Here is a 26497-nt window from a genome sequence, read left to right as displayed (position 1 = left end):
AGACAGATGTGCACAATTTGAGTACCAAACTTCCGTTCCATTAATCAACAGATTTGTTGATTTTGACCAGAAATAATTGCAAACAATTAAAAAAGGAATTGCGGGCAAGGGAAATATGTGAGGAACGCAGCTGACGGCTACACTTGGGCTTGCTGGCCATGGCTGCAGGTCATGTCCAGAAGGAATTGGGGACAGGCCAATAACCACAGTCAGTACGTTTTTGGTGTAGTACAAAGCCAACATTGGAACTTAGCCTGGCAAATAAAATGTGTAGATTATCCTCCTTGACCAAGCTGCAAGAAATTTGAAATACTAAAAAAAATTGATCATATAGCTACCAATTTTCATGCTTATTCATAAAACTATGCCGGATGTATAAGATTTTTTTTGAAATACGATTAACTCCAAATTGAGCAGTTTAGCTATAATTTCGGAATGGCTATCACTAACTCTGTTACATGTAAAACTGGGGTGGTCATACTTGTATACTACCCCTGTGGGCATTTTTTGTGCCATACCTACAACATACTAGAGTCCTAGCTCCCCAAAGGTGGAATCTTGAGGCCTGTGCAACATGCGTTACTCTAAGCTGGCCAACAGGTTGAGTGGGAATCAAATCCATGCAGAAGCATATGACCAGACTCAGTTTCTGATTTCTTGTCCATTAATGTATTTATACACTAAGCAATGACTTCAGTACAACTGCTATTGATAAGCCTAGTTAACCCTGTCTAGGCACTTCTGAAGCATTCTTTAAGAGAGCTTATTCATCTGCTGCTATCCTCAAATTAGCGAAGTTACACCGAAGCATCCTTGTACCCTCCTGCAAAGCTGCCTGTGAAACAGGAGAGTGCATGGGAGCTTAAGATCATCTCTGTTTCCTCCTTTGGACAGATGACAGTGGGAGTAATCCAGGCCACCGAGTTACCAGCTTTAGACATGGGAGGCACTTCCGACCCCTACGTCAAAGTCTTCTTCCTTCCGGACAAGAAGAAGAAGTTTGAAACCAAAGTGCATCGGAAGACCCTGAATCCTGTCTTTAATGAAACGTTCGTTTTCAAGGTAAGACAAAGTCTTCTGTGTTATATTGTGTTAAGCGGCTTCTGTGTTATATTGTGTTAAGCGGGTTTATTTGTGTGGGCATGCCGGCATATTTAGGAATTGTGTAAATACTGGGAACCACATTACCCCAGTTAATTATTGATGCCTCTTCACAGGTGCTACACAGATCTACAGTCAACCCTTTGCTTATAGCAGGCTGAGGTTGGAACAGATCCTCATGTAAATGTGTTGGGACACCGATTTTATTAATTCCTAAATCCTGATGAGTTAGTGCAATCCTTAAATTTAGCACAGGACTGGAAAATTAATTTCTTCAGGAGTGGCGAGGGATACTTGCACAGTATCTCAGAGAGACCATGAGTGGCGAGGGATGCTTGCACGGTATCTCAGAGTGACCATGAGTGGCGAGGGATGCTTGCACGGTATCTCAGAGTGACCAGGAGTGGCGAGGGATGCTTGCACGGTATCTCAGAGTGACCAGGAGTGGCGAGGGATGCTTGCACGGTATCTCAGAGTGACCAGGAGTGGCGAGGGATGCTTGCACGGTATCTCAGAGTGACCAGGAGTGGCGAGGGATGCTTGCACGGTATCTCAGAGTGACCAGGAGTGGCGAGGGATGCTTGCACAGTATCTCAGAGAGACCATGAGTGGCGAGGGATGCTTGCACGGTATCTCAGAGTGACCAGGAGTGGCGAGGGATGCTTGCACGGTATCTCAGAGTGACCAGGAGTGGCGAGGGATGCTTGCACAGTATCTCAGAGAGACCATGAGTGGCGAGGGATGCTTGCACGGTATCTCAGAGTGACCAGGAGTGGCGAGGGATGCTTGCACGGTATCTCAGAGTGACCAGGAGTGGCGAGGGATGCTTGCACAGTATCTCAGAGAGACCATGAGTGGCGAGGGATGCTTGCACGGTATCTCAGAGTGACCAGGAGTGGCGAGGGATGCTTGCACAGTATCTCAGAGAGACCATGAGTGGCGAGGGATGCTTGCACGGTATCTCAGAGTGACCATGAGTGGCGAGGGATGCTTGCACGGTATCTCAGAGTGACCAGGAGTGGCGAGGGATGCTTGCACGGTATCTCAGAGTGACCAGGAGTGGCGAGGGATGCTTGCACGGTATCTCAGAGTGACCAGGAGTGGCGAGGGATGCTTGCACGGTATCTCAGAGTGACCAGGAGTGGCGAGGGATGCTTGCACAGTATCTCAGAGAGACCAGGAGTGGCGAGGGATGCTTGCACGGTATCTCAGAGTGACCAGGAGTGGCGAGGGATGCTTGCACGGTATCTCAGAGTGACCAGGAGTGGCGAGGGATGCTTGCACAGTATCTCAGAGAGACCATGAGTGGCGAGGGATGCTTGCACGGTATCTCAGAGTGACCAGGAGTGGCGAGGGATGCTTGCACGGTATCTCAGAGTGACCAGGAGTGGCGAGGGATGCTTGCACAGTATCTCAGAGAGACCATGAGTGGCGAGGGATCTCAGAGAGACCATGAGTGACTCTACCAGTAGTGACAAATGCTCCGGCTCCTTGAAAAACTCTTAGACGGAAATTTGAGGGACGGATTTTCTAAGAGGCTGTAGGCAATCCAACAAGTTATTTTTTTATTTATTTTCTATTTTACTTATAGGTTTTTTATTAAAAAACAAGAAAAACAAAGCTGTCAATGATATAAAATGAATGCATCAGCAATCAAAAGCTATCAATGATATACAGTCAATACATCAAAAGTTGTAGTAAGAATAAAGCCACAGTCTTAGCAATGTCACGGAGTATACATCAAATATACATCTTTGGTGGAATGAGCAAGTAGCAAAACAACAATAAAGACTAATATTCAGTCCTGGCAAGTACTATGAAGGTTCTTAGAAATACAGGGAAGGCAAGTACAGGTATTATAACAGAGAACAATATACTCAGGAATTAAGGAGGGTCCCGTCACAGGTTACCAGAAAGAAGAAGCATATCCAGCAGGGCTGTCCGCCATTGGGGCATTATGCATAATAGTGTACAGAGTGTGTAAGGCTCAGCTATCCAGAAGGTAATTGCCTTTAGTCTTATGGATTACTTTTTCCTACTCTAAACTATTTGAACTATAAGAAGTAAAACCTCTGGTCCCTTATTGGGATTATGGAAACTGAAGTCCCCTTGAAGTAGTAGCTGATGAGCATGCAAATACCCTTAAATTAGAAGTGGCTGAGGAAGACAAATGTTCTTCTATTTGGCCAGTACATAGAGAACAGTGTCTTGGGATATTCTCAATATCATCCCAAGAAGAAGTAGGGTAGCAGTCGAAGAGATTCTGGGTAGAAAAAAACAGGTTCACAGGTGAAGGGTTCCAAGTCAGCAGTACCTACAAAGGTCAATGATATTTCACATCCCACTTCATAATTTTGGAACACCATGGCTAACACTCCACTTTGTTCTTTCTTGCCAGTTTCAATTACAAGGAGCCCCCTTATGGGCATTCTTCACAGAAGCAAGTTTTGGGTCTATCGTTGTATATTTTGGGCTTGTGTGTGCAAATTTAATAAACGTTCCCTTAGGAAATGAGAAATAATGGTGGGACAGCTGATTTGCCATCATTTCTGTACAAGTCTTGTTCAATCAGTGAGTAGAGGCCACAGTTGTGCAACCTTATAATTACATTGGCAATGCTTTACAAATGTGACACAGTTTGCAAACGTAATACAATTTCATCTGTAGGTGAAATTTCCGTAAAAAGTATAATTGTACTTGGTTCCTACAGATACTTTTTTTGCAGGAGAGTTCTACCAAAATAGAATCTCTTCTCCTTCAAAAATAGTTTTGTAGATTGTTTCCCTCTTTGCTTTACCCCATCTTAGCAAGTTCAAAGGTTATTAATGTTGGTAAAGATGTTTTTTTTTTAAACACTCAACAAAGTGATTTCCATCTGTACTCCAGCAGGGGCGTGAACAGCGTTCTTTATGGACTATTAGTACATTTCAGAATTCATCATGAAGATATGGACAATTAAGGCTGTGTGTCTGGAAACTGAGACCTGCTGTACAACAGAAAAACTCATTCAATTGGTCTGACGTTTAAGCTTGGAAACTTGACTTGAAACATTTAAGTGTTAAATATTTAGAAACCTTAAGAAGCCGTTTCTCTTGAAGCAAATTATGAAAATGCCATCAATCTGATGATATCTTCAATGTTAGCATTAAAAAGCTAAAAGATTTCTAGAAGACAGTTCAGGGCAGTTATGGATGACTGTAGGAATCAGAAGCAGTTTAAGCAGTGGCATTCTTCAGTAATGTTGTTTGTTTCCCAACTATGGCCTCAGCACAGCAATTTTACTTTGGTCTGGCATCATCTTGCTCAATTATCTAACTATAGAGAAGAACAGGACAAAATATGACATCTATCACTTCTTGAAAGAATCCAGCTGTAGGTGTTGTTGGAGTGAAAAATGTCCCAGACCATATCTTGTAAATTGAGGACTCATTAAAAGTTTTGTTGGAGTTTGAACTACAAGTTTAGATTTTCCTGTTGTATACTACTCAACACTGGTGTATTATTTGTACAAACAATGAAGCTGAGTGAGCATACTGAGGTGCATGCGGAACTACTTATGTCCAGTAAGTATGCGACTTGCACAGTAAAGGCATCGATGTGTGCTCCAGGCTAATCCGCGGATCTGGGAACCTGGTAGCTGTTTCTTAGGCCAGTGTGTATTTCACAGTGGCATTTAAAATGTACTGTTACCACTACTAAATCTTGGCACACAAGTGAGTGCCTTTTTGTTCATTGATAGCACATTTCACCTACTAAATTCCAAGAGCTTGCTGTTGATTTCGCTTGGTTTTTGCCCATTCATAATTGGGCTGTTACTTTGCCAAAAATTCCCAGATCTAGTATCCCTGCTCAGCTTAGAGATGACCTCATTGCCAGGGTTGTGTGACTCAGCATCCAGGTCCGGGAGAAGCTACTGCAAAATATGGAGGGCCTGCATTCAGTCAGTGAAGGATTAGACCCACACATGTTCATGGTCATTCACTTGGTCTGGTAATTAGATCCAGAGATGATAACTTTCCCATTCCTCCCATCAAATGGTGACCGACTCCTTTTCGATACCTTTTTTACATCAAGTACATTCAACACCCTGGGTGGTCTTAAAATGTACTTTAGAATCTGGGCTCATTAACTCAGGTTAAAACAATCACCACCCCATGCTAGATATGGAACCCCAGAAAATGTTAGAGAATTTTACTTGCTATCTTTCAGCAGGACCAGAGGAAATATATCTCTTTAAAAACTGGCAAATGCTCTAAAAGTAGACAGGTAGTCAATGGAAGACCTTAAATCACTTTTTTTTTCTAAAGAAATCCAGAGAGGATTGCGATGTGCAATTGTGGCACATCAACGATAATCCACTATAAGGTATAGTTCAATGTATACCATCCACAAAAACAGATTCTGTAATTCTTTGTGGTTTTTAAAGCCAGTGGCTTGGCAGTCATTACTGTTCCCAATTTTGATACTACTCCACTTCTTCCTGATCCTTCTCGTAAAAGATCAACAGGATCAATGTAGAGTTTGATTAGAGGTCCGTGAGCCAGGGCCCACTTCCCCAACCTTATACTCAGTACATGACACTCCTCAGTGCTGAGACACACAAAGAGAAGGGCCAGGGGAGATTTATAGGCCTGCAGGTAATCACTCCTAATTCATATAACTAACACACAAAAAAAACATCTAAGTCTGAGAAGAGGTAAAACAAAAGAACCCAGCTGAACTATGATAAAGGACAATTTCCCTCACCCACCAGAGGTGGCATGCTTCATCAGTGGGATTGTCCTCGTACCGTGAAAGCTGGTCATAATGAGTACTGAGGGGCACAAGCCCTTTGCGTCTCTTTTACGCCGCCGTTGCGTCACTTTTGTGATGCAGCTGCGGTGCAAAAGAGGCACCATGCTGTGGGGTATTTACAAGGTGACACATCTGGGAGATGCGTCACGTTGTAAAGCCCTGTGCCAGAAGTAGGCTTTCAGGCACAGGAACGCCTCCTAAAAGTGGCTGAGTGAAATCTAGAAGATTTCACTCAGTCACTTTTAAGCCCATGCTGTGTCAAAACCCTGCGCCTGCTTGAAGCAGGCGTAAGGATTGATGCAGCATTGAAAAGATAGGGCACCCCGGAGCCTTGCTGGAGGTGCGTCGCGCTTGCAACGCAACTCCAGCAAAGCGCCACCTTTACGGCACAGATGCGTCACGCATCTGTCCGTTTTTGCCCCATGGTGTACCACATTGTAAATGCGGTGCATCCATGGTGGCGGAGCCCTGGCGCACAATAACTGGTGCATCCCTGCTGATATGCAGGGATGCTTCAGTTATTGTAAATCTGCCCAGAGTACTTAGCTACACATCATAGCAGGGTAACTTGACCACTACAGTGCCCCTTCTCTCCATTTGAACCCTGACCTAAGCACGCATGAATAAAGTTGGACACCTGTCCTGGAGTCAGTTTTAATTGTTTTATCCTCCTTTGTTGCATGCTCTTCGTACCCCACCACTCTTTAGCTCACAAAAGGGTTTCTACTGTGGAAAAACGTAGGGCTGATGACCTTTTTCAGAGTTGCCCGGCGTTAACCGCCTCTATACTGTGAGAAGTTGGCCTGATATGTAGTGTTTCCAATTCTGGAACCACTGGGTATCAGTCCAAACAAACCCCAAAGATGTCTGGTTGTAAGTCAACCTTGTTAGACAAGCTATCCTAGTGGTAGCATGGACTAAGCAGCCTTAAAGGCTTAACTTAAGAGGTCGTGTTAAGCGAGCTGTTTTACCACATACAATCCTGTAATCAAATGAAAGGACACCACACAAGTATATATTGTAAAAATATATGTATTTATTTCTAAATTACTCCCCAGTACTCTTTATGAGGAAAGGGGCACAAGCGTTAAATCAAAAGCACTGTTAGACATATAAAGTTGCACAATTATGGATGAGGGCGGGTGGCCACTCAGACCATATACTAAAAAAGTGGTATAAGTAACACTTATCGAACAATGGTTAGGCCTAGGGCCTAGAGATTCGCTGGGAGCAGTCAGGACTAGCAATGATGAAGTCGGGAGTAGCCCACAGGAGACGGGTGCAGCACGGAAAGTGCGGCGCGCACCAATGCACTGTCAATGGTGCGTAAAAGTTAGTTAAAGTGAATTAAAAGATACTTCCGCTGAACCTAGGAACACAAAACTTTAGACACAGACCCTAGAGGTGTGTACCAGTGTGGGAACACCGGCGTTGCAATGTTACCTCACCCACAGGCCGTGGGTGCACAGGGTCGAAGTGGCGTCGGGTTCTGTCACGCAGGTTCTTGGTGCTTGAAGCTGTTGCAGCTGCAGGCGATGTGAAGCAGAAGTGTCCGGTGGATCCAAGGGTGGATCTGAAGTGGTGAAGACCTGAAAGCAGAGGGGACAATGTTCAAAGTCACTGACCAGTGACCACCGTGGAACCAGATTGGAACCAGGCAAAGTCGGGTGCAAACAGGTGATCAGGGGTTGCTTCTCTCTGCAGCCACGTGGACACGAAGAGGTCAAGGACGTCCAGGAGTCGATCACGAGCTGTCCCTTGAAGGCTCTAGCTGATGGCGGTGTCGGCAACTCGATTGAAGCAAATAAGCCTTGGCTAACGCAAGCCACGGGGAAAGTGAAAAAGGCTTATTACTCGGACCAGCAAGGTCAGAGCGGGTACTCCTTTCTACAGGAGCGAGGGCAGGTCTAGAGCAATCAGACCCACAGTGTAAATCGTAGGTTTCGTCGCCAAGATGGCCGCTGACCACGTGACAAGCGGCCGGGATGGCGAGTCGAGTGGCAAAAAGCAAAAGGGCCCCACGCAGATCGTGGAGATGCTGGAGGGCTGGTCTTTGGTGCAAATGCTGCTCGGTTGTGGGGCTTCTCAAACCCCAAAGCACAGAGTCGAGGGTGCCTCGGGTGCTGCGCAGTCAGCGTCTCGGGGGTCTTTCAAGATGGCCGCTCCCACGTCTCTCGGTGCCTCCACGGGTCCCTTCTTTGCAGGGACTGTGGATCGGGCTGGGAGAAGTCTGGGAAGCTGGGTCTTGTCAGGCTCTGCACTCGGACTCCGGCGGGAGGCGGCGGCAAAGCAGACGTCGAGGTGCTGGGTGATGCCTGTGTTCACAGGGTGGCCCCTCCTAGGCCACAAGGGAGATGCTCTTCAGTCTTCTGTCATCAGAATGTCGAAGTCCAGTCGTCTTCTTAGTTTAAAGTTGATTTCAGGATGATCTGAGTTGCATTGGCACTGCTCCCCCTCTTATTCCAATCGGAGGGGTGGATCTCCTGCTAGGTCCCTCCCCTATGGGTGGGACCAGGAAGGGGGGTGGTTACACCCCCTTTCCTTTGTCCAGGTCTCACTGGAGCTGGGGCTGGGCTGCCCCAGAACCGGTTTGACCGGATTATGCAAGGGGAAGCCTTGTGCTCCCCAGGCACTGTCTGGTTTCATTCAAACCTCCCTGCTACAATCAACTATCTCCTGTCTGGGGTGGTGTCACACCTCCCTGTGACAGGAAATCCTTTGTCCAGGCCTCCTCTGCTGAGTTTCGGTCAGCAGCAGGAGGTCAGACATGTGTCTGTGGCAGAAGCATCCATTTTGTGGATCTGAGGCTCTTTTAAAAATCAACCGCGTTTTAGCAAAAGTAACATGCCGTCCCCTCTAGAGGGGTGGAATGCTACCCCCGTCACCACGACTGGCAAGGGGGTAGTATTCCAAATCGTATGACACCTTACACGACATGTTTTGATAAAGCCAAACCAAAGTTGACATATAACCGCGAGGATTATAATGCACTTAATAGTATATGGTTTGGCATTATCCCGGAACAGCTAAGGGAATTGGTCCCGACAGCTGCAGACAGGCTCAGCTCATGCTAGAGCACCATCTCACATTAAACCATGCACTCTGCCTTCAGGATTGTTAAGGCCTGCCATAGGAGTGGCTCACAGGTTTATATGTGTCCAGATAGGTTTAGATATAGGCATACTATATCTAAGCAAGGGGTGATTACACCACCTTGCCCCAGCTGAGTGATCAGCCAGTTGTGTCAATTTTAGATAGCCAGCCAGGGGTGGCAAAAGATATGCTGCAGCCCCTGGTAGGCCTTGGATGCACCTATGCCCTGGGCACCTATAGTGCTCTGTACAGGGGCTGATAAGGTGACCCAAGCCAATCTAGTTATGCACCTAGGGTACATGGAATCCATTTTACAGAGAGAGCAGATAGCCTGGGGCCCTGATTAGCAGGGAACCAGGCCAACTAAGTCGAAAACCAGCTAAACACAAGGCAAAAAATCTGGGGTAACCATAGTCAGGTAGCCACCTTCCTACACAACCCCCCCCCCAAACGAAAGGAGATAAGGCTATCCTTGTCCAGGTAAGCCTTTATTGCCTGAGTGGCCATATAAGGAAGTACCTGCACTAGCATGGGTACCCCCTGTCTCATGGTCCACTAAGCAGTCCCTCACCCTTGGGGTATCAGAGGGTCTCCACCATAGGGAATCACTACCTTGGGTGTGTCTTTGCAAGTTAGAAGGCTGGTTTGGATATGGAGTTTTGAAGTGAGGTTCCACTAATTTAGGACTCAGCTTCCTCCAATTATCTTCCACCATGTGTGCCCTTCTCTCTTCAACTGAGTTGCACTGTGCTCTCAGGGTCAACCTCTGGCTACCTAAAGCTGGAGGCTGGGTCCCTCTGTTTGGCTTGCTGGAGGGACAGTTCAGGTTTGGGCCCTTTGGGTCCCAGGTTTGGCTGTGCCCAACAGAATCCATCAGGGGGAGGTCCCTAACTACTTTTAAGGGGGCTCCCTCAGGAGTTTTTAAAGTTTTCACCTTACTAGGGCTACTAGTTTTGGTGCCCCTAATCTGTTGATGGGGGTGCTTTATTTGACAGGGGGCCCTCTGGGTCTCACTGTCCTTCTTGTCCTCTGCAGCCCTGGGCTGACTAAGGCAAGGTAGAGAGGGGCAGGTTACCTGCTCCAGACTGGATCCCACCTGAGAAGGGTCCACTGCCATCAGAGGCTCTGTCAGGCAAGGCCTAACAACCTCTGGGGCAGTTCCTTCATCAGGGGTAAGATCAGTTCCCTGAGGAGGCTGATCCTGTCCTACTGTCTGGTGAGGGGGAGATTTCTCTTCCTCCTCCATGCTCTCAGTTTGGGTGGAGTGATCCATCATTTCAGGCTTCACAACACACATATCTGTTTGAGTTTGGGCTGTGGCCATCACAGCCCCACCAACCTTTTCAGGAGGAGACTCAGTTTGGGTTTCTGCTGTTATCATAACAGCTTTGCTATTCTGGTTTGGAAGAGCTTCTGGTAAAGATGGGGCAGAGAGTTGCTCAGCCCTACCAACCTTTTCAGGAAGGACATCTTGAATTGGGGCTATAGCCAGTACAGCCCCACTAACCTTTCCATTGGAATTGACCATTCTAGAATGGATTTCCTGTTCAACCTCAGCCCAGGCTGAGATTTCCAAATCATTACCCAGTAGACAGTCTACAGGCAAGTTTGGTGACACTGCCACTCTCTTTGGGCCAATGACACCTCCCCAGCTGAGACTTACTACTGCCATGGGATGATTTGTTTGGATGCCATCAATGTTTGTTACCTGGTATGTGGCACCAGGTAAAAGTTGCTTAGAGGGGACTATACAGTCAGCCACCATGGTGATGCTAGCCCCTGTGTCTCTAAAGGCTTCAACTTTCAAACCATTGATGATGGGTTCTTGTCTATATTTGCTCAAGGTATTTGGGCAAACAGAGAAGTTGGCAAACCCCATGCCAGTCTCATAAACAAGAGCATTTGGGGATGGGGACCTGGATAGGCCAGGGTCCCCTTGGGCTCCAAAAGTAAACCCACCCAGATTCCTGGGTGTGCTCCCACTTCCTGGGGGATTACTGCTGACAGTAACAGGAGGTGTTGGAGCTGGCTTTGGAGGTATGTTTTCTTTATTGCCATTCTTGGGACAACAGCTGTCTGTTTTGTAATGCCCAACCTGTTTACAGGCATGACAATAAGGCTTTTTGTCAGTTGATGAAGTGTCTAGGGACCCACCCCCCTTCTTGGAGTTTTGGGGCCCTGGGGAAGTGTTTTCTTTACTTTTATCCCCACCCTTATCTTGAGGCTTGGTAGACTCCTTCTTCTGGTTATTGTCCTGATTCTTAGGCCTAATCCTGGTTCTGACCCACTTATCTGCCCTCTTTCCCAATTCTTGGGGAGAGGTCAAATCTGAGTCCACCAGGTGCTGGTGTAAGAGCTGGTTCTGACAATTACTTAGGATCTGCTCCCTCATAATCAAATTATACAATCCTGTGAAGTCATGTACTTTGCTGCCATTTAGCCAACCCTCCAGAGCCTTAGTTGCACAATCAACAAAATCAGTCCAGTCCTGAGTCTGTGTCTTCTGGGTATCTCTGAACTTTAACCTGTACTGTTCAGTGGTTAAGCCAAACCCATCTATCAGAACACTCTTCAGGACTTTGTAATTGCTGGCATCCTCATGTCTGACAGTGAGGAGCCTATCCCTCCCTTTCTCTGAAAAGGAGTACCATAAGATTGCTGCCCACTGTTCCTCAGGAACCTGCTGTACCATGCAGGCTCTCTCCAGAGCAGTCATCCATTTGTGGATGTCATCCCCTTCCTGATAGGGGGGCACAATCTTTGTCAGGTTTCTACTATCATAGGACCTGGGTTTCTCTTTAGGAACTTTGCTGCCACCAGTGGCATCTAAGCCACACAATTTTCTTTCTCTTGCTAAAGCAAGTTTAGCTTGAGCCAAGGCTACCTCTTCCCTTTCTATTTGGAGTTGGACAGCCCTCATCCTGGCCCTATGCTCTTTTCTCTGGGAGGAAGTCATCCCTCTTTGAGATTCTCTTGAGGCACTAGAAAGATGAGAGTCCCCTGATGGAGATCTCACCCTCCTGTTGCCTGGGAGAATTTGGTTATGAGATCTGGAGTGGTGCTGGCCCTCTCCATTCTCATGTAGGTCCAAGTTGGCCTGGTTAAGCCTGGCAACCTGTACCTGGTTTCCCCTCTGATCCTGATCTTCAGGCTCTTCTAAATCAGAGCCTTCCTCTTCCTCTTCTTCTTCTGGAAGATTCTCATTCTCAGGGGAGTGTATCCCTTCACCTGAATCTAAGGGAGCCTGACTCACCTTATCTAAGTCATCCTTTTCTAGGATAGCTATTAGGGAAGGAATGGTAGGGCCTCTGCCCTTTTTTAGCCCCCTGGCTGTGCACAAGGCACTCAGGTCTTTGTGGCTAAGGTTGTCATATCTGGATGTTGTCCCTATAGGATCAACTATTACAGGAGCAGAGCATGAGGCTCTACCTGTATCAGACATGACTGCTAGTGAGGTGTAAGTGATGCACTTACCTACACTGAGTGTTTTCCTACTGTACCTTGCTAGTGAGTTGTAGTCAGGGTGTGCTAATCCCTTTAATCTACAACTACTAAGTTCAGTAGAACTTAATATGCTAAGCTTTTGATTTATATGTACCTAAGGTACTTGATGTGATCTTTCAATTTGATGTAAAGATTGCAATGGTAAAACAAACAGCAAGCTCAAATCCGCATCGCTGCACACCAATGTGAGAAGTTGGCCTGATATGTAGTGTTTCCAATTCTGGAACCACTGGGTATCAGTCCAAACAAACCCCAAAGATGTCTGGTTGTAAGTCAACCTTGTTAGACAAGCTATCCTAGTGGTAGCATGGACTAAGCAGCCTTAAAGGCTTAACTTAAGAGGTCGTGTTAAGCGAGCTGTTTTACCACATACAATCCTGTAATCAAATGAAAGGACACCACACAAGTATATATTGTAAAAATATATGTATTTATTTCTAAATTACTCCCCAGTACTCTTTATGAGGAAAGGGGCACAAGCGTTAAATCAAAAGCACTGTTATACATATAAAGTTGCACAATTATGGATGAGGGCGGGTGGCCACTCAGACCATATACTAAAAAAGTGGTATAAGTAACACTTATCGAACAATGGTTAGGCCTAGGGCCTAGAGATTCGCTGGGAGCAGTCAGGACTAGCAATGATGAAGTCGGGAGTAGCCCACAGGAGACGGGTGCAGCACGGAAAGTGCGGCGCGCACCAATGCACTGTCAATGGTGCGTAAAAGTTAGTTAAAGTGAATTAAAAGATACTTCCGCTGAACCTAGGAACACAAAACTTTAGACACAGACCCTAGAGGTGTGTACCAGTGTGGGAACACCGGCGTTGCAATGTTACCTCACCCACAGGCCGTGGGTGCACAGGGTCGAAGTGGCGTCGGGTTCTGTCACGCAGGTTCTTGGTGCTTGAAGCTGTTGCAGCTGCAGGCGATGTGAAGCAGAAGTGTCCGGTGGATCCAAGGGTGGATCTGAAGTGGTGAAGACCTGAAAGCAGAGGGGACAATGTTCAAAGTCACTGACCAGTGACCACCGTGGAACCAGATTGGAACCAGGCAAAGTCGGGTGCAAACAGGTGATCAGGGGTTGCTTCTCTCTGCAGCCACGTGGACACGAAGAGGTCAAGGACGTCCAGGAGTCGATCACGAGCTGTCCCTTGAAGGTTCTAGCTGATGGCGGTGTCGGCAACTCGATTGAAGCAAACAAGCCTTGGCTAACGCAAGCCACGGGGAAAGTGAAAAAGGCTTATTACTCGGACCAGCAAGGTCAGAGCGGGTACTCCTTTCTACAGGAGCGAGGGCAGGTCTAGAGCAACCAGACCCACAGTGTAAATCGTAGGTTTCGTCGCCAAGATGGCCGCTGACCACGTGACAAGCGGCCGGGATGGCGAGTCGAGTGGCAAAAAGCAAAAGGGCCCCACGCAGATTGTGGAGATGCTGGAGGGCTGGTCTTTGGTGCAAATGCTGCTCGGTTGTGGGGCTTCTCAAACCCCAAAGCACAGAGTCGAGGGTGCCTCGGGTGCTGCGCAGTCAGCGTCTCGGGGGTCTTTCAAGATGGCCGCTCCCACGTCTCTCGGTGCCTCCACGGGTCCCTTCTTTGCAGGGACTGTGGATCGGGCTGGGAGAAGTCTGGGAAGCTGGGTCTTGTCAGGCTCTGCACTCGGACTCCGGCGGGAGGCGGCGGCAAAGCAGACGTCGAGGTGCTGGGTGATGCCTGTGTTCACAGGGTGGCCCCTCCTAGGCCACAAGGGAGATGCTCTTCAGTCTTCTGTCATCAGAATGTCGAAGTCCAGTCGTCTTCTTAGTTTAAAGTTGATTTCAGGATGATCTGAGTTGCATTGGCACTGCTCCCCCTCTTATTCCAATCTGAGGGGTGGATCTCCTGCTAGGTCCCTCCCCTATGGGTGGGACCAGGAAGGGGGGTGGTTACACCCCCTTTCCTTTGTCCAGGTCTCACTGGAGCTGGGGCTGGGCTGCCCCAGAACCGGTTTGACCGGATTATGCAAGGGGAAGCCTTGTGCTCCCCAGGCACTGTCTGGTTTCATTCAAACCTCCCTGCTACAATCAACTATCTCCTGTCTGGGGTGGTGTCACACCTCCCTGTGACAGGAAATCCTTTGTCCAGGCCTCCTCTGCTGAGTTTCGGTCAGCAGCAGGAGGTCAGACATGTGTCTGTGGCAGAAGCATCCATTTTGTGGATCTGAGGCTCTTTTAAAAATCAACCGCGTTTTAGCAAAAGTAACATGCCGTCCCCTCTAGAGGGGTGGAATGCTACCCCTGTCACCACGACTGGCAAGGGGGTAGTATTCCAAATCGTATGACACCTTACACGACATGTTTTGATAAAGCCAAACCAAAGTTGACATATAACCGCGAGGATTATAATGCACTTAATAGTATATGGTTTGGCATTATCCCGGAACAGCTAAGGGAATTGGTCCCGACAGCTGCAGACAGGCTCAGCTCATGCTAGAGCACCATCTCACATTAAACCACGCACTCTGCCTTCAGGATTGTTAAGGCCTGCCATAGGAGTGGCTCACAGGTTTATATGTGTCCAGATAGGTTTAGATATAGGCATACTATATCTAAGCAAGGGGTGATTACACCACCTTGCCCCAGCTGAGTGATCAGCCAGTTGTGTCAATTTTAGATAGCCAGCCAGGGGTGGCAAAAGATATGCTGCAGCCCCTGGTAGGCCTTGGATGCACCTATGCCCTGGGCACCTATAGTGCTCTGTACAGGGGCTGATAAGGTGACCCAAGCCAATCTAGTTATGCACCTAGGGTACATGGAATCCATTTTACAGAGAGAGCAGATAGCCTGGGGCCCTGATTAGCAGGGAACCAGGCCAACTAAGTCGAAAACCAGCTAAACACAAGGCAAAAAATCTGGGGTAACCATAGTCAGGTAGCCACCTTCCTACACAACCCCCCCCCAAACGAAAGGAGATAAGGCTATCCTTGTCCAGGTAAGCCTTTATTGCCTGAGTGGCCATATAAGGAAGTACCTGCACTAGCATGGGTACCCCCTGTCTCATGGTCCACTAAGCAGTCCCTCACCCTTGGGGTATCAGAGGGTCTCCACCATAGGGAATCACTACCTTGGGTGTGTCTTTGCAAGTTAGAAGGCTGGTTTGGATATGGAGTTTTGAAGTGAGGTTCCACTAATTTAGGACTCAGCTTCCTCCAATTATCTTCCACCATGTGTGCCCTTCTCTCTTCAACTGAGTTGCACTGTGCTCTCAGGGTCAACCTCTGGCTACCTAAAGCTGGAGGCTGGGTCCCTCTGTTTGGCTTGCTGGAGGGACAGTTCAGGTTTGGGCCCTTTGGGTCCCAGGTTTGGCTGTGCCCAACAGAATCCATCAGGGGGAGGTCCCTAACTACTTTTAAGGGGGCTCCCTCAGGAGTTTTTAAAGTTTTCACCTTACTAGGGCTACTAGTTTTGGTGCCCCTAATCTGTTGATGGGGGTGCTTTATTTGACAGGGGGCCCTCTGGGTCTCACTGTCCTTCTTGTCCTCTGCAGCCCTGGGCTGACTAAGGCAAGGTAGAGAGGGGCAGGTTACCTGCTCCAGACTGGATCCCACCTGAGAAGGGTCCACTGCCATCAGAGGCTCTGTCAGGCAAGGCCTAACAACCTCTGGGGCAGTTCCTTCATCAGGGGTAAGATCAGTTCCCTGAGGAGGCTGATCCTGTCCTACTGTCTGGTGAGGGGGAGATTTCTCTTCCTCCTCCATGCTCTCAGTTTGGGTGGAGTGATCCATCATTTCAGGCTTCACAACACACATATCTGTTTGAGTTTGGGCTGTGGCCATCACAGCCCCACCAACCTTTTCAGGAGGAGACTCAGTTTGGGTTTCTGCTGTTATCATAACAGCTTTGCTATTCTGGTTTGGAAGAGCTTCTGGTAAAGATGGGGCAGAGAGTTGCTCAGCCCTACCAACCTTTTCAGGAAGGACATCTTGAATTGGGGCTATAGCCAGTACAGCCCCACTAACCTTTCCATTGGAATTGACCATTCTAGAATGGATTTCCTGTTCAACCTCAGCCCAGGCTGAGATTTCCAAATCATTACCCAGTAGACAGTCTACAGGCAAGTTTGGTGACACTGCCACTCTCTTTGGGCCAATGACACCTCCCCAGCTGAGACTTACTACTGCCATGGGATGATTTGTTTGGATGCCATCAATGTTTGTTACCTGGTATGTGGCACCAGGTAAAAGTTGCTTAGAGGGGACTATACAGTCAGCCACCATGGTGATGCTAGCCCCTGTGTCTCTAAAGGCTTCAACTTTCAAACCATTGATGATGGGTTCTTGTCTATATTTGCTCAAGGTATTTGGGCAAACAGAGAAGTTGGCAAACCCCATGCCAGTCTCATAAACAAGAGCATTTGGGGATGGGGACCTGGATAGGCCAGGGTCCCCTTGGGCTCCAAAAGTAAACCCACCCAGATTCCTGGGTGTGCTCCCACTTCCTGGGGGATTACTGCTGACAGTAACAGGAGGTGTTGGAGCTGGCTTTGGAGGTATGTTTTCTTTATTGCCATTCTTGGGACAACAGCTGTCTGTTTTGTAATGCCCAACCTGTTTACAGGCATGACAATAAGGCTTTTTGTCAGTTGATGAAGTGTCTAGGGACCCACCCCCCTTCTTGGAGTTTTGGGGCCCTGGGGAAGTGTTTTCTTTACTTTTATCCCCACCCTTATCTTGAGGCTTGGTAGACTCCTTCTTCTGGTTATTGTCCTGATTCTTAGGCCTAATCCTGGTTCTGACCCACTTATCTGCCCTCTTTCCCAATTCTTGGGGAGAGGTCAAATCTGAGTCCACCAGGTGCTGGTGTAAGAGCTGGTTCTGACAATTACTTAGGATCTGCTCCCTCATAATCAAATTATACAATCCTGTGAAGTCATGTACTTTGCTGCCATTTAGCCAACCCTCCAGAGCCTTAGTTGCACAATCAACAAAATCAGTCCAGTCCTGAGTCTGTGTCTTCTGGGTATCTCTGAACTTTAACCTGTACTGTTCAGTGGTTAAGCCAAACCCATCTATCAGAACACTCTTCAGGACTTTGTAATTGCTGGCATCCTCATGTCTGACAGTGAGGAGCCTATCCCTCCCTTTCTCTGAAAAGGAGTACCATAAGATTGCTGCCCACTGTTCCTCAGGAACCTGCTGTACCATGCAGGCTCTCTCCAGAGCAGTCATCCATTTGTGGATGTCATCCCCTTCCTGATAGGGGGGCACAATCTTTGTCAGGTTTCTACTATCATAGGACCTGGGTTTCTCTTTAGGAACTTTGCTGCCACCAGTGGCATCTAAGCCACACAATTTTCTTTCTCTTGCTAAAGCAAGTTTAGCTTGAGCCAAGGCTACCTCTTCCCTTTCTATTTGGAGTTGGACAGCCCTCATCCTGGCCCTATGCTCTTTTCTCTGGGAGGAAGTCATCCCTCTTTGAGATTCTCTTGAGGCACTAGAAAGATGAGAGTCCCCTGATGGAGATCTCACCCTCCTGTTGCCTGGGAGAATTTGGTTATGAGATCTGGAGTGGTGCTGGCCCTCTCCATTCTCATGTAGGTCCAAGTTGGCCTGGTTAAGCCTGGCAACCTGTACCTGGTTTCCCCTCTGATCCTGATCTTCAGGCTCTTCTAAATCAGAGCCTTCCTCTTCCTCTTCTTCTTCTGGAAGATTCTCATTCTCAGGGGAGTGTATCCCTTCACCTGAATCTAAGGGAGCCTGACTCACCTTATCTAAGTCATCCTTTTCTAGGATAGCTATTAGGGAAGGAATGGTAGGGCCTCTGCCCTTTTTTAGCCCCCTGGCTGTGCACAAGGCACTCAGGTCTTTGTGGCTAAGGTTGTCATATCTGGATGTTGTCCCTATAGGATCAACTATTACAGGAGCAGAGCATGAGGCTCTACCTGTATCAGACATGACTGCTAGTGAGGTGTAAGTGATGCACTTACCTACACTGAGTGTTTTCCTACTGTACCTTGCTAGTGAGTTGTAGTCAGGGTGTGCTAATCCCTTTAATCTACAACTACTAAGTTCAGTAGAACTTAATATGCTAAGCTTTTGATTTATATGTACCTAAGGTACTTGATGTGATCTTTCAATTTGATGTAAAGATTGCAATGGTAAAACAAACAGCAAGCTCAAATCCGCACCGCTGCACACCAATGTGAGAAGTTGGCCTGATATGTAGTGTTTCCAATTCTGGAACCACTGGGTATCAGTCCAAACAAACCCCAAAGATGTCTGGTTGTAAGTCAACCTTGTTAGACAAGCTATCCTAGTGGTAGCATGGACTAAGCAGCCTTAAAGGCTTAACTTAAGAGGTCGTGTTAAGCGAGCTGTTTTACCACATACAATCCTGTAATCAAATGAAAGGACACCACACAAGTATATATTGTAAAAATATATGTATTTATTTCTAAATTACTCCCCAGTACTCTTTATGAGGAAAGGGGCACAAGCGTTAAATCAAAAGCACTGTTATACATATAAAGTTGCACAATTATGGATGAGGGCGGGTGGCCACTCAGACCATATACTAAAAAAGTGGTATAAGTAACACTTATCGAACAATGGTTAGGCCTAGGGCCTAGAGATTCGCTGGGAGCAGTCAGGACTAGCAATGATGAAGTCGGGAGTAGCCCACAGGAGACGGGTGCAGCACGGAAAGTGCGGCGCGCACCAATGCACTGTCAATGGTGCGTAAAAGTTAGTTAAAGTGAATTAAAAGATACTTCCGCTGAACCTAGGAACACAAAACTTTAGACACAGACCCTAGAGGTGTGTACCAGTGTGGGAACACCGGCGTTGCAATGTTACCTCACCCACAGGCCGTGGGTGCACAGGGTCGAAGTGGCGTCGGTTTCTGTCACGCAGGTTCTTGGTGCTTGAAGCTGTTGCAGCTGCAGGCGATGTGAAGCAGAAGTGTCCGGTGGATCCAAGGGTGGATCTGAAGTGGTGAAGACCTGAAAGCAGAGGGGACAATGTTCAAAGTCACTGACCAGTGACCACCGTGGAACCAGATTGGAACCAGGCAAAGTCGGGTGCAAACAGGTGATCAGGGGTTGCTTCTCTCTGCAGCCACGTGGACACGAAGAGGTCAAGGACGTCCAGGAGTCGATCACGAGCTGTCCCTTGAAGGCTCTAGCTGATGGCGGTGTCGGCAACTCGATTGAAGCAAACAAGCCTTGGCTAACGCAAGCCACGGGGAAAGTGAAAAAAAGGCTTATTACTCGGACCAGCAAGGTCAGAGCGGGTACTCCTTTCTACAGGAGCGAGGGCAGGTCTAGAGCAACCAGACCCACAGTGTAAATCGTAGGTTTCGTCGCCAAGATGGCCGCTGACCACGTGACAAGCGGCCAGGATGGCGAGTCGAGTGGCAAAAAGCAAAAGGGCCCCACGCAGATCGTGGAGATGCTGGAGGGCTGGTCTTTGGTGCAAATGCTGCTCGGTTGTGGGGCTTCTCAAATCCCAAAGCACAGAGTCGAGGGTGCCTCGGGTGCTGCGCAGTCAGCGTCTCGGGGGTCTTTCAAGATGGCCGCTCCCACGTCTCTCGGTGCCTCCACGGGTCCCTTCTTTGCAGGGACTGTGGATCGAGCTGGGAGAAGTCTGGGAAGCTAGGTCTTGTCAGGCTCTGCACTCGGACTCCGGCGGGAGGCGGCGGCAAAGCAGACGTCGAGGTGCTGGGTGATGCCTGTGTTCACAGGGTGGCCCCTCCTAGGCCACAAGGGAGATGCTCTTCAGTCTTCTGTCATCAGAATGTCGAAGTCCAGTCGTCTTCTTAGTTTAAAGTTGATTTCAGGATGATCTGAGTTGCATTGGCACTGCTCCCCCTCTTATTCCAATCTGAGGGGTGGATCTCCTGCTAGGTCCCTCCCCTATGGGTGGGACCAGGAAGGGGGGTGGTTACACCCCCTTTCCTTTGTCCAGGTCTCACTGGAGCTGGGGCTGGGCTGCCCCAGAACCGGTTTGACCGGATTATGCAAGGGGAAGCCTTGTGCTCCCCAGGCACTGTCTGGTTTCATTCAAACCTCCCTGCTACAATCAACTATCTCCTGTCTGGGGTGGTGTCACACCTCCCTGTGACAGGAAATCCTTTGTCCAGGCCTCCTCTACTGAGTTTCGGTCAGCAGCAGGAGGTCAGACATGTGTCTGTGGCAGAAGCATCCATTTTGTGGATCTGAGGCTCTTTTAAAAATCAACCGCGTTTTAGCAAAAGTAACATGCCGTCCCCTCTAGAGGGGTGGAATGCTACCCCCGTCGCCACGACTGGCAAGGGGGTAGTATTCCAAATCGTATGACACCTTACACGACATGTTTTGATAAAGCCAAACCAAAGTTGACATATAACCGCGAGGATTATAATGCACTTAATAGTATATGGTTTGGCATTATCCCGGAACAGCTAAGGGAATTGGTCCCGACAGCTGCAGACAGGCTCAGCTCATGCTAGAGCACCATCTCACATTAAACCACGCACTCTGCCTTCAGGATTGTTAAGGCCTGCCATAGGAGTGGCTCACAGGTTTATATGTGTCCAGATAGGTTTAGATATAGGCATACTATATCTAAGCAAGGGGTGATTACACCACCTTGCCCCAGCTGAGTGATCAGCCAGTTGTGTCAATTTTAGATAGCCAGCCAGGGGTGGCAAAAGATATGCTGCAGCCCCTGGTAGGCCTTGGATGCACCTATGCCCTGGGCACCTATAGTGCTCTGTACAGGGGCTGATAAGGTGACCCAAGCCAATCTAGTTATGCACCTAGGGTACATGGAATCCATTTTACAGAGAGAGCAGATAGCCTGGGGCCCTGATTAGCAGGGAACCAGGCCAACTAAGTCGAAAACCAGCTAAACACAAGGCAAAAAATCTGGGGTAACCATAGTCAGGTAGCCACCTTCCTACATATACCCACTCAAGTTACCAATCAAAGAGGCAGGCGCTGGAGACTTAAAGGCAGGAAACAGAAGTTTTATTCCGACGGAGCAGAACACATCAAATCAGACAACAGGGTATCTTCTCGAGGTGCTCTAACCGCATCTCTGAGGCCTGGCCTCTTATACACAAGTTTATTGCTTTATTGTGTGAAACACATCTCTGTCAATACTTTGATGTACGGAAAGACATCCTCGGAATCCCCGCCTCAGGCCCGTTCCCACACACATTTACAGTTGAAGTCCCCACCCCGGTCACAACAGGTGATGATTATCGTGCAGCTGGACATTCCGCCGATTCACGGAATGTATGAGGTTGATCGGATCTCATAGGGTGGGGGCTTTGATCATGTTGTGGATCCTTTGATGGGGGAAGCTTCCTACTGTACGGGGGGGGCAATAAACAGTATCCGCAGGGCCAGGTGGCGGCCTGGGAACGAGTAAGACAAACGGGCACACAGGAAAGGGGGTTTTATCAAAGGACCCGGGACCATGAAAGGAATGAAAGGAGGTGTTGCGCTGGGAACAGGATGGGGTTCCGAGGCAGAGCTGCGCTGAAGAGGGGTTTATGACCCAAGGCATGTGAGAGCGGGGGCTGTCAGCGTGCGGGGGATGCTTGCGAGGCCAGAAGAGAGAGAGAGAGACGCGCTGGCTATCAGTGATGGGCAGAGAGGCCATGGTACTCAAAATGGCTGCCGCTTACGCGCACGAATGGGCTCGAAAAGGGGGCAAGATGGCGCCGATAATGTTGACGCTGCGGCCTAAGTTTTAACAGTCCTCCCTTTTCAACATATCTAGCCAGCTTGTCTACTCAATGTCGATCTTCATTAAATTCCTAACCTCGGCATCATATAATGCTCCCATGCGTTCATTTCCAAAGTCCACAGTCTTAGGGCAAATATAATTCGTACATAATGAACACAGAGGCGGCAGGCATTGAATTCCTAAGCATAATCCGCATATTACAACTACAGGAATCAGGATAATGGTAAACAGTCTCCAGCCCCAGTTCTTAACAGTACTCCAGAACCATCCACCAAGCGACCATTCTTCCTGCTCCTGGTGGACTTCTGAAGACAGTCTGTGGAGGTGTTCGATGGCCTTGTACACTGAGGGTGAGTTGTCCGGTATATATGTACAGCAGCTGGACCCAATAATGCGGCATGCTCCACCACGGTCCGCAAGAACCACATCTAGAACAAGGCGGTTCTGGAGAGCCACCAGGCGGACCGCTTGAAGCTCGGCTGTGTTGTTAGCAAGGATACCAGCTGTGATGTTCATTGTTGTCTCAACTGCCTGAGTCAGATGTCGGATGGCACGGCTGTTTGCCATCGGGCCCCAGAGTGGAACAAGTCCCTTCATAGCATCGAGGAACTGTGCTCCTGTTGAGTCGGCTTGTTCAATGTCCTTGGCTCGCTTTTGTCTATGGTGATTTGCTGGGGCCACATAGGTCGGAGGAAGGATGAAGGAGATGAAACAAGTGCCCCCCCAGCCTTTGGGGAGCCAGGTGTAAGCCTTTGTGCCGCAAACGAAGTACATATTTGGAGAGGATACAAAGGAAGGTGGATCGGTAGAGTCCAAAGTTCTGGTGAAACAGCAAGCACTGCGGCCTACCAGCTGTGTCCCAAGCCCTTCAATGCACATGTGGCCTGTGACGTTGATGACAGATAGAGCCACAGTCAGAGTGGCAGCCGTTCATTTCCGTAGGTAGGAGAAGGTGGGTCGGGTTGGATTGTTGAACACCTGCATTTCAATTCGTTCTTTAGCAGGGATGTCCATGTGGATAGAGTCGTTGGAGGTCTGCGGGCAGAAGTGAGTCTTGGTTTTGTTTCGCCAGACCTCATGAAAGAAATGCGTCATGGTTTTGCTGGAGGTGGCATTGTCCTTATAGCTTTCTTGCAGGAGGATCAGCCAAGCAAGGCAGGAGCCGTGAATTGAGAAGGGTGAACGGATGAAAGGTATCGAATGTCCAGTGGCATGGGGTAGCAATCCACAGATCCAGCAGTTGGTGGCATTGGTGGCAAGATTGTGCTGGTGCAGCAGCTGTACAAAGGAGTTATTCCAAAACTCCTTTCGCCTTTCTCTGAGTTGAGGAGAGAGCGAAATCAGATAATGTTCCTTCATGGTGGTAGGCTGTGCAGTGGTCAGGAATGTTTCATGAGCAGGTGCATTTTCTTCCACAATCCAGAGTGTGGTCATGAGGAGAAAGCAGAAAAGGATTGTGATGAAAAGTGCAATTGTCTTTGAGCTGTGGAGTCTGTCTGTCTTTGGGTTTCTGTAGTGGGTATTTCCAGTTGCTTCCATCATCTTCTTATTTGGCGCTTCCATCATCTTCTTATCTGGCGCTTCCATCACCTTCAAGGTGCTCGGTACCAGGCAGAACCACAGACTTTGTTTAGCTTCTCTCCGGGTAACCCTTGGTGGCGTTTAGGTCACCGTTCTGAGATTTAACTTAGTCCGTGGTCTACTTAGCCGAAGCTCCCTCCTTTCGACGCAGGAAATACCCTTCTCTGGATGGCACAGTGGGATCAGGGAATTTTGCAAGTTCAAGTGCCTCGGTATCAGGATAGCAGTTCAGTGATGGTCGGTCCTTGTTCAGGAGCTCTTCCTGGTTGTCGATGTTTTCTGTTGTGGCCAGGGTCGAGGAGACCTTCTTGCAGTGGTGTGCGTGCAGCCAGTGCCGTTTCCCCTCCACTCGAAGAGCCGTCCGGGTGGTGATCAGTACTTGCCAGGGGCCCGTCCACCGGGGTTCCAAACTCTTCGCCCGTTGAAAATTCCGGACTAACACATAGTCCCCCGGTTGGATGTCGTGGCCCGGACCCCTGGAAGCATCGGGGATGGCCTGCTGCACCTGCTGATGAATGACAGACAGAGTTTCAGTCAACTTATACAAATAATCAGACATTAGGACGTCCGGGACGTCATGAATGGAAGTCGGTTTTGGTGCAGACCAGACGCTCATGGGTCGGCCGAAAACAACCTCATAAGGTGTCAAGTGGTGTTTGGTGGGGGTGGAACGCATCGATAGCAATGCCAGTGGGAGAGCGTCTGGCCATTTCAGTCCCGTGGTAGCCACTATTTTGGCCAGTTTGAGCTTTAGTGTGGCATTGTGTCGCTCGACAAGTCCAGCGGACTGGGGGTGGAAGACTGCGTGGAACTTTTGCCTGATACCCAGCCCCTTTAAGATGAGCTGGATGACTTCAGCTATGAAGTGGGGGCCATTGTCGCTCCATAAAATTCGACAAAGGCCGTAGCGAGGGAAGAATTCTTTTAGCAGTACTTTTGCAGTGGCCATAGCAGTGTTATCACGGGTTGGGTATGCTTCCACCCATTTGCTAAAATGTGCACACCACGACAAGTACGTATTTCAGGCCTTGGCATCTGTCTAGTTGGATGTAGTCCATCTGCAGGACTTCAAACGGGTGATTGGGAACCCCGAACCCTCCCCGGGGGACCACAGTTCCTTTCCCAGGGTTATGTTGCAGGCATATCAGGCATTGTTGGACCAGACGTTTGGCGGAGTCTGTGATTTTATCGTTGTGCCAAACTCTGGAGACAAGTTCAATCATGGGGGCTGATCCTATGTGAGCAGGGGAGTGCGCCATAGTCAGTATGGGAATCAGGTATGAGTCAGGTAGCAACCATTTGTTTGTGTCCTTTGTCCGCCAGCAGCCTTCGTCGTCTTTCAATCCCACCCGTGCCCATTCAGTCAATTCGTGTTGTGTGCTAGCCATTTGAATGTCTCTAATAGTGTCCCTAGCGTCGGTCCATTTCTCTGCTTGTGACCTGGTCATTTACATGCGTGTTGTCGTCCTATTTTCAGCTGTCGTTCGAGCAGTGAGGTCGGCTAGTGCATTTCCCTGTCCAATAATGTCTGTCACTTTCTTGTGTGCCTGGCATTTGATGACCGCAAGTCTTTTGGGGAGAAGGATAGCTTCAATCAAGGCGGAGACTAGATCTCCTTGTAGGATGGGAGTGCCGTGTGAGGTCAAGAATCCCCTTTCCTTCCAAAGGAGCCCAAAATGGTGAACCACCCCGAAGGCATACTGGCTGTCAGTGTAAATGTTCGCTGTGGTTCCTGCTGCTAGGATGCAGGCTCGTGTCAGGGCAATCAATTCCGCTGCCTGTGCAGATCGTTGTGTAATGCGGGCTGTCTCTACTACAGTTCGGGCTGTGGTGACTGCATAGGCAGCTGAAGTGGTGCCATCGGGGAGTTTGATGCAAGAGCCGTCCACCCACAGCTCTCCGTCAGGGTCAGGAAAAGCTGTGTCTCTGAGGTCAACTCTACTTCTAGTCTGTTCGTCCGTGAGGGTCACACAGTCGTGTACAGGGGGCACATTGGGATCATTTTCTGGTAGGGGTAACAGAGTTGCTGGGTTCAGTGTGGTGCATCTTTTCAGGGTGATGTGGGGTGCGAGCAGAGTTAGTTCGTATCCAGTCAGTCGTGCACTCGTCAGGTGTTGCGTCTTGGTTTGGTTCAGGAGGGTGTCAACTGCATGGGGTACTAATACCGTGAGGGAATTCGAGAGCACGATCCCCTCACTCTGTCGGATAGAGATAGCAGCGGCAGCTACAGCTCGAAGGCAGGCAGGTAAGGCTCTGGCTACGGGGTCAAGAGTGGCAGAGAAGTAAGCGCACGGTCGTTGCTTTGGGCCAATGGACTGGGTCAGGACAGATAAAGCGCACCCCTCCCTTTCGTGAGTGTAGAGGGAGAAGGGCTTTGTGTAATCGGGGGTACCTAGGACAGGGGCCGAACAAAGGGCATCGCGTAGTTCCGTGAAGGAGGATTGGCATTCAGTGGTCCAAGGGAGGGGGAAAGGGACATCTTTAGCTAGCAGAGAAAGCAGCGGTTTCACAATGAGACTGAAGTTTGGTAACCACTGTCGGCAGAAGGAGGTGAGGCCTAGTAATAATAATAAAATAATAAAGGGGCTTATAAAGCGCTTGGTGACGCCATCCCGGCGTGTCCCCGCGCTATAGTATAGTAGGGAGCGGACCTGTTTCTGAGTCTTAGGGACAGGGGTGTCAAGAATGGTTTGGATCCGGTCGGGAGTAAGTTTC

The 26497-nt window shown here is 48.7% G+C and overlaps 1 protein-coding gene across 2 annotated transcripts in view; it reads left to right on the top strand.

The window, feature by feature from the left end:
• SYT2 (synaptotagmin 2) overlaps nucleotides 1–26497 on the top strand; it is a 356952-nt gene that overhangs the window by 273565 nt on the left and 56890 nt on the right. For both annotated transcript variants that reach the window (XM_086920344.1, XM_086920342.1), the window contains exon 6: nucleotides 895–1062. In XM_086920344.1, coding sequence (XP_086776470.1) covers nucleotides 895–1062 — 168 coding nt within the window. The remainder of the gene's footprint in view (nucleotides 1–894; nucleotides 1063–26497) is intronic.

The sequence above is a fragment of the Lissotriton vulgaris genome, chromosome 5 (assembly GCF_964263255.1).
Source record: "Lissotriton vulgaris chromosome 5, aLisVul1.2, whole genome shotgun sequence".
Lineage (NCBI taxonomy): Eukaryota > Metazoa > Chordata > Amphibia > Caudata > Salamandridae > Lissotriton > Lissotriton vulgaris.
Note: the sequence above shows the minus strand (reverse complement) of the source record. Positions and strands in the feature narration are given on the sequence as shown.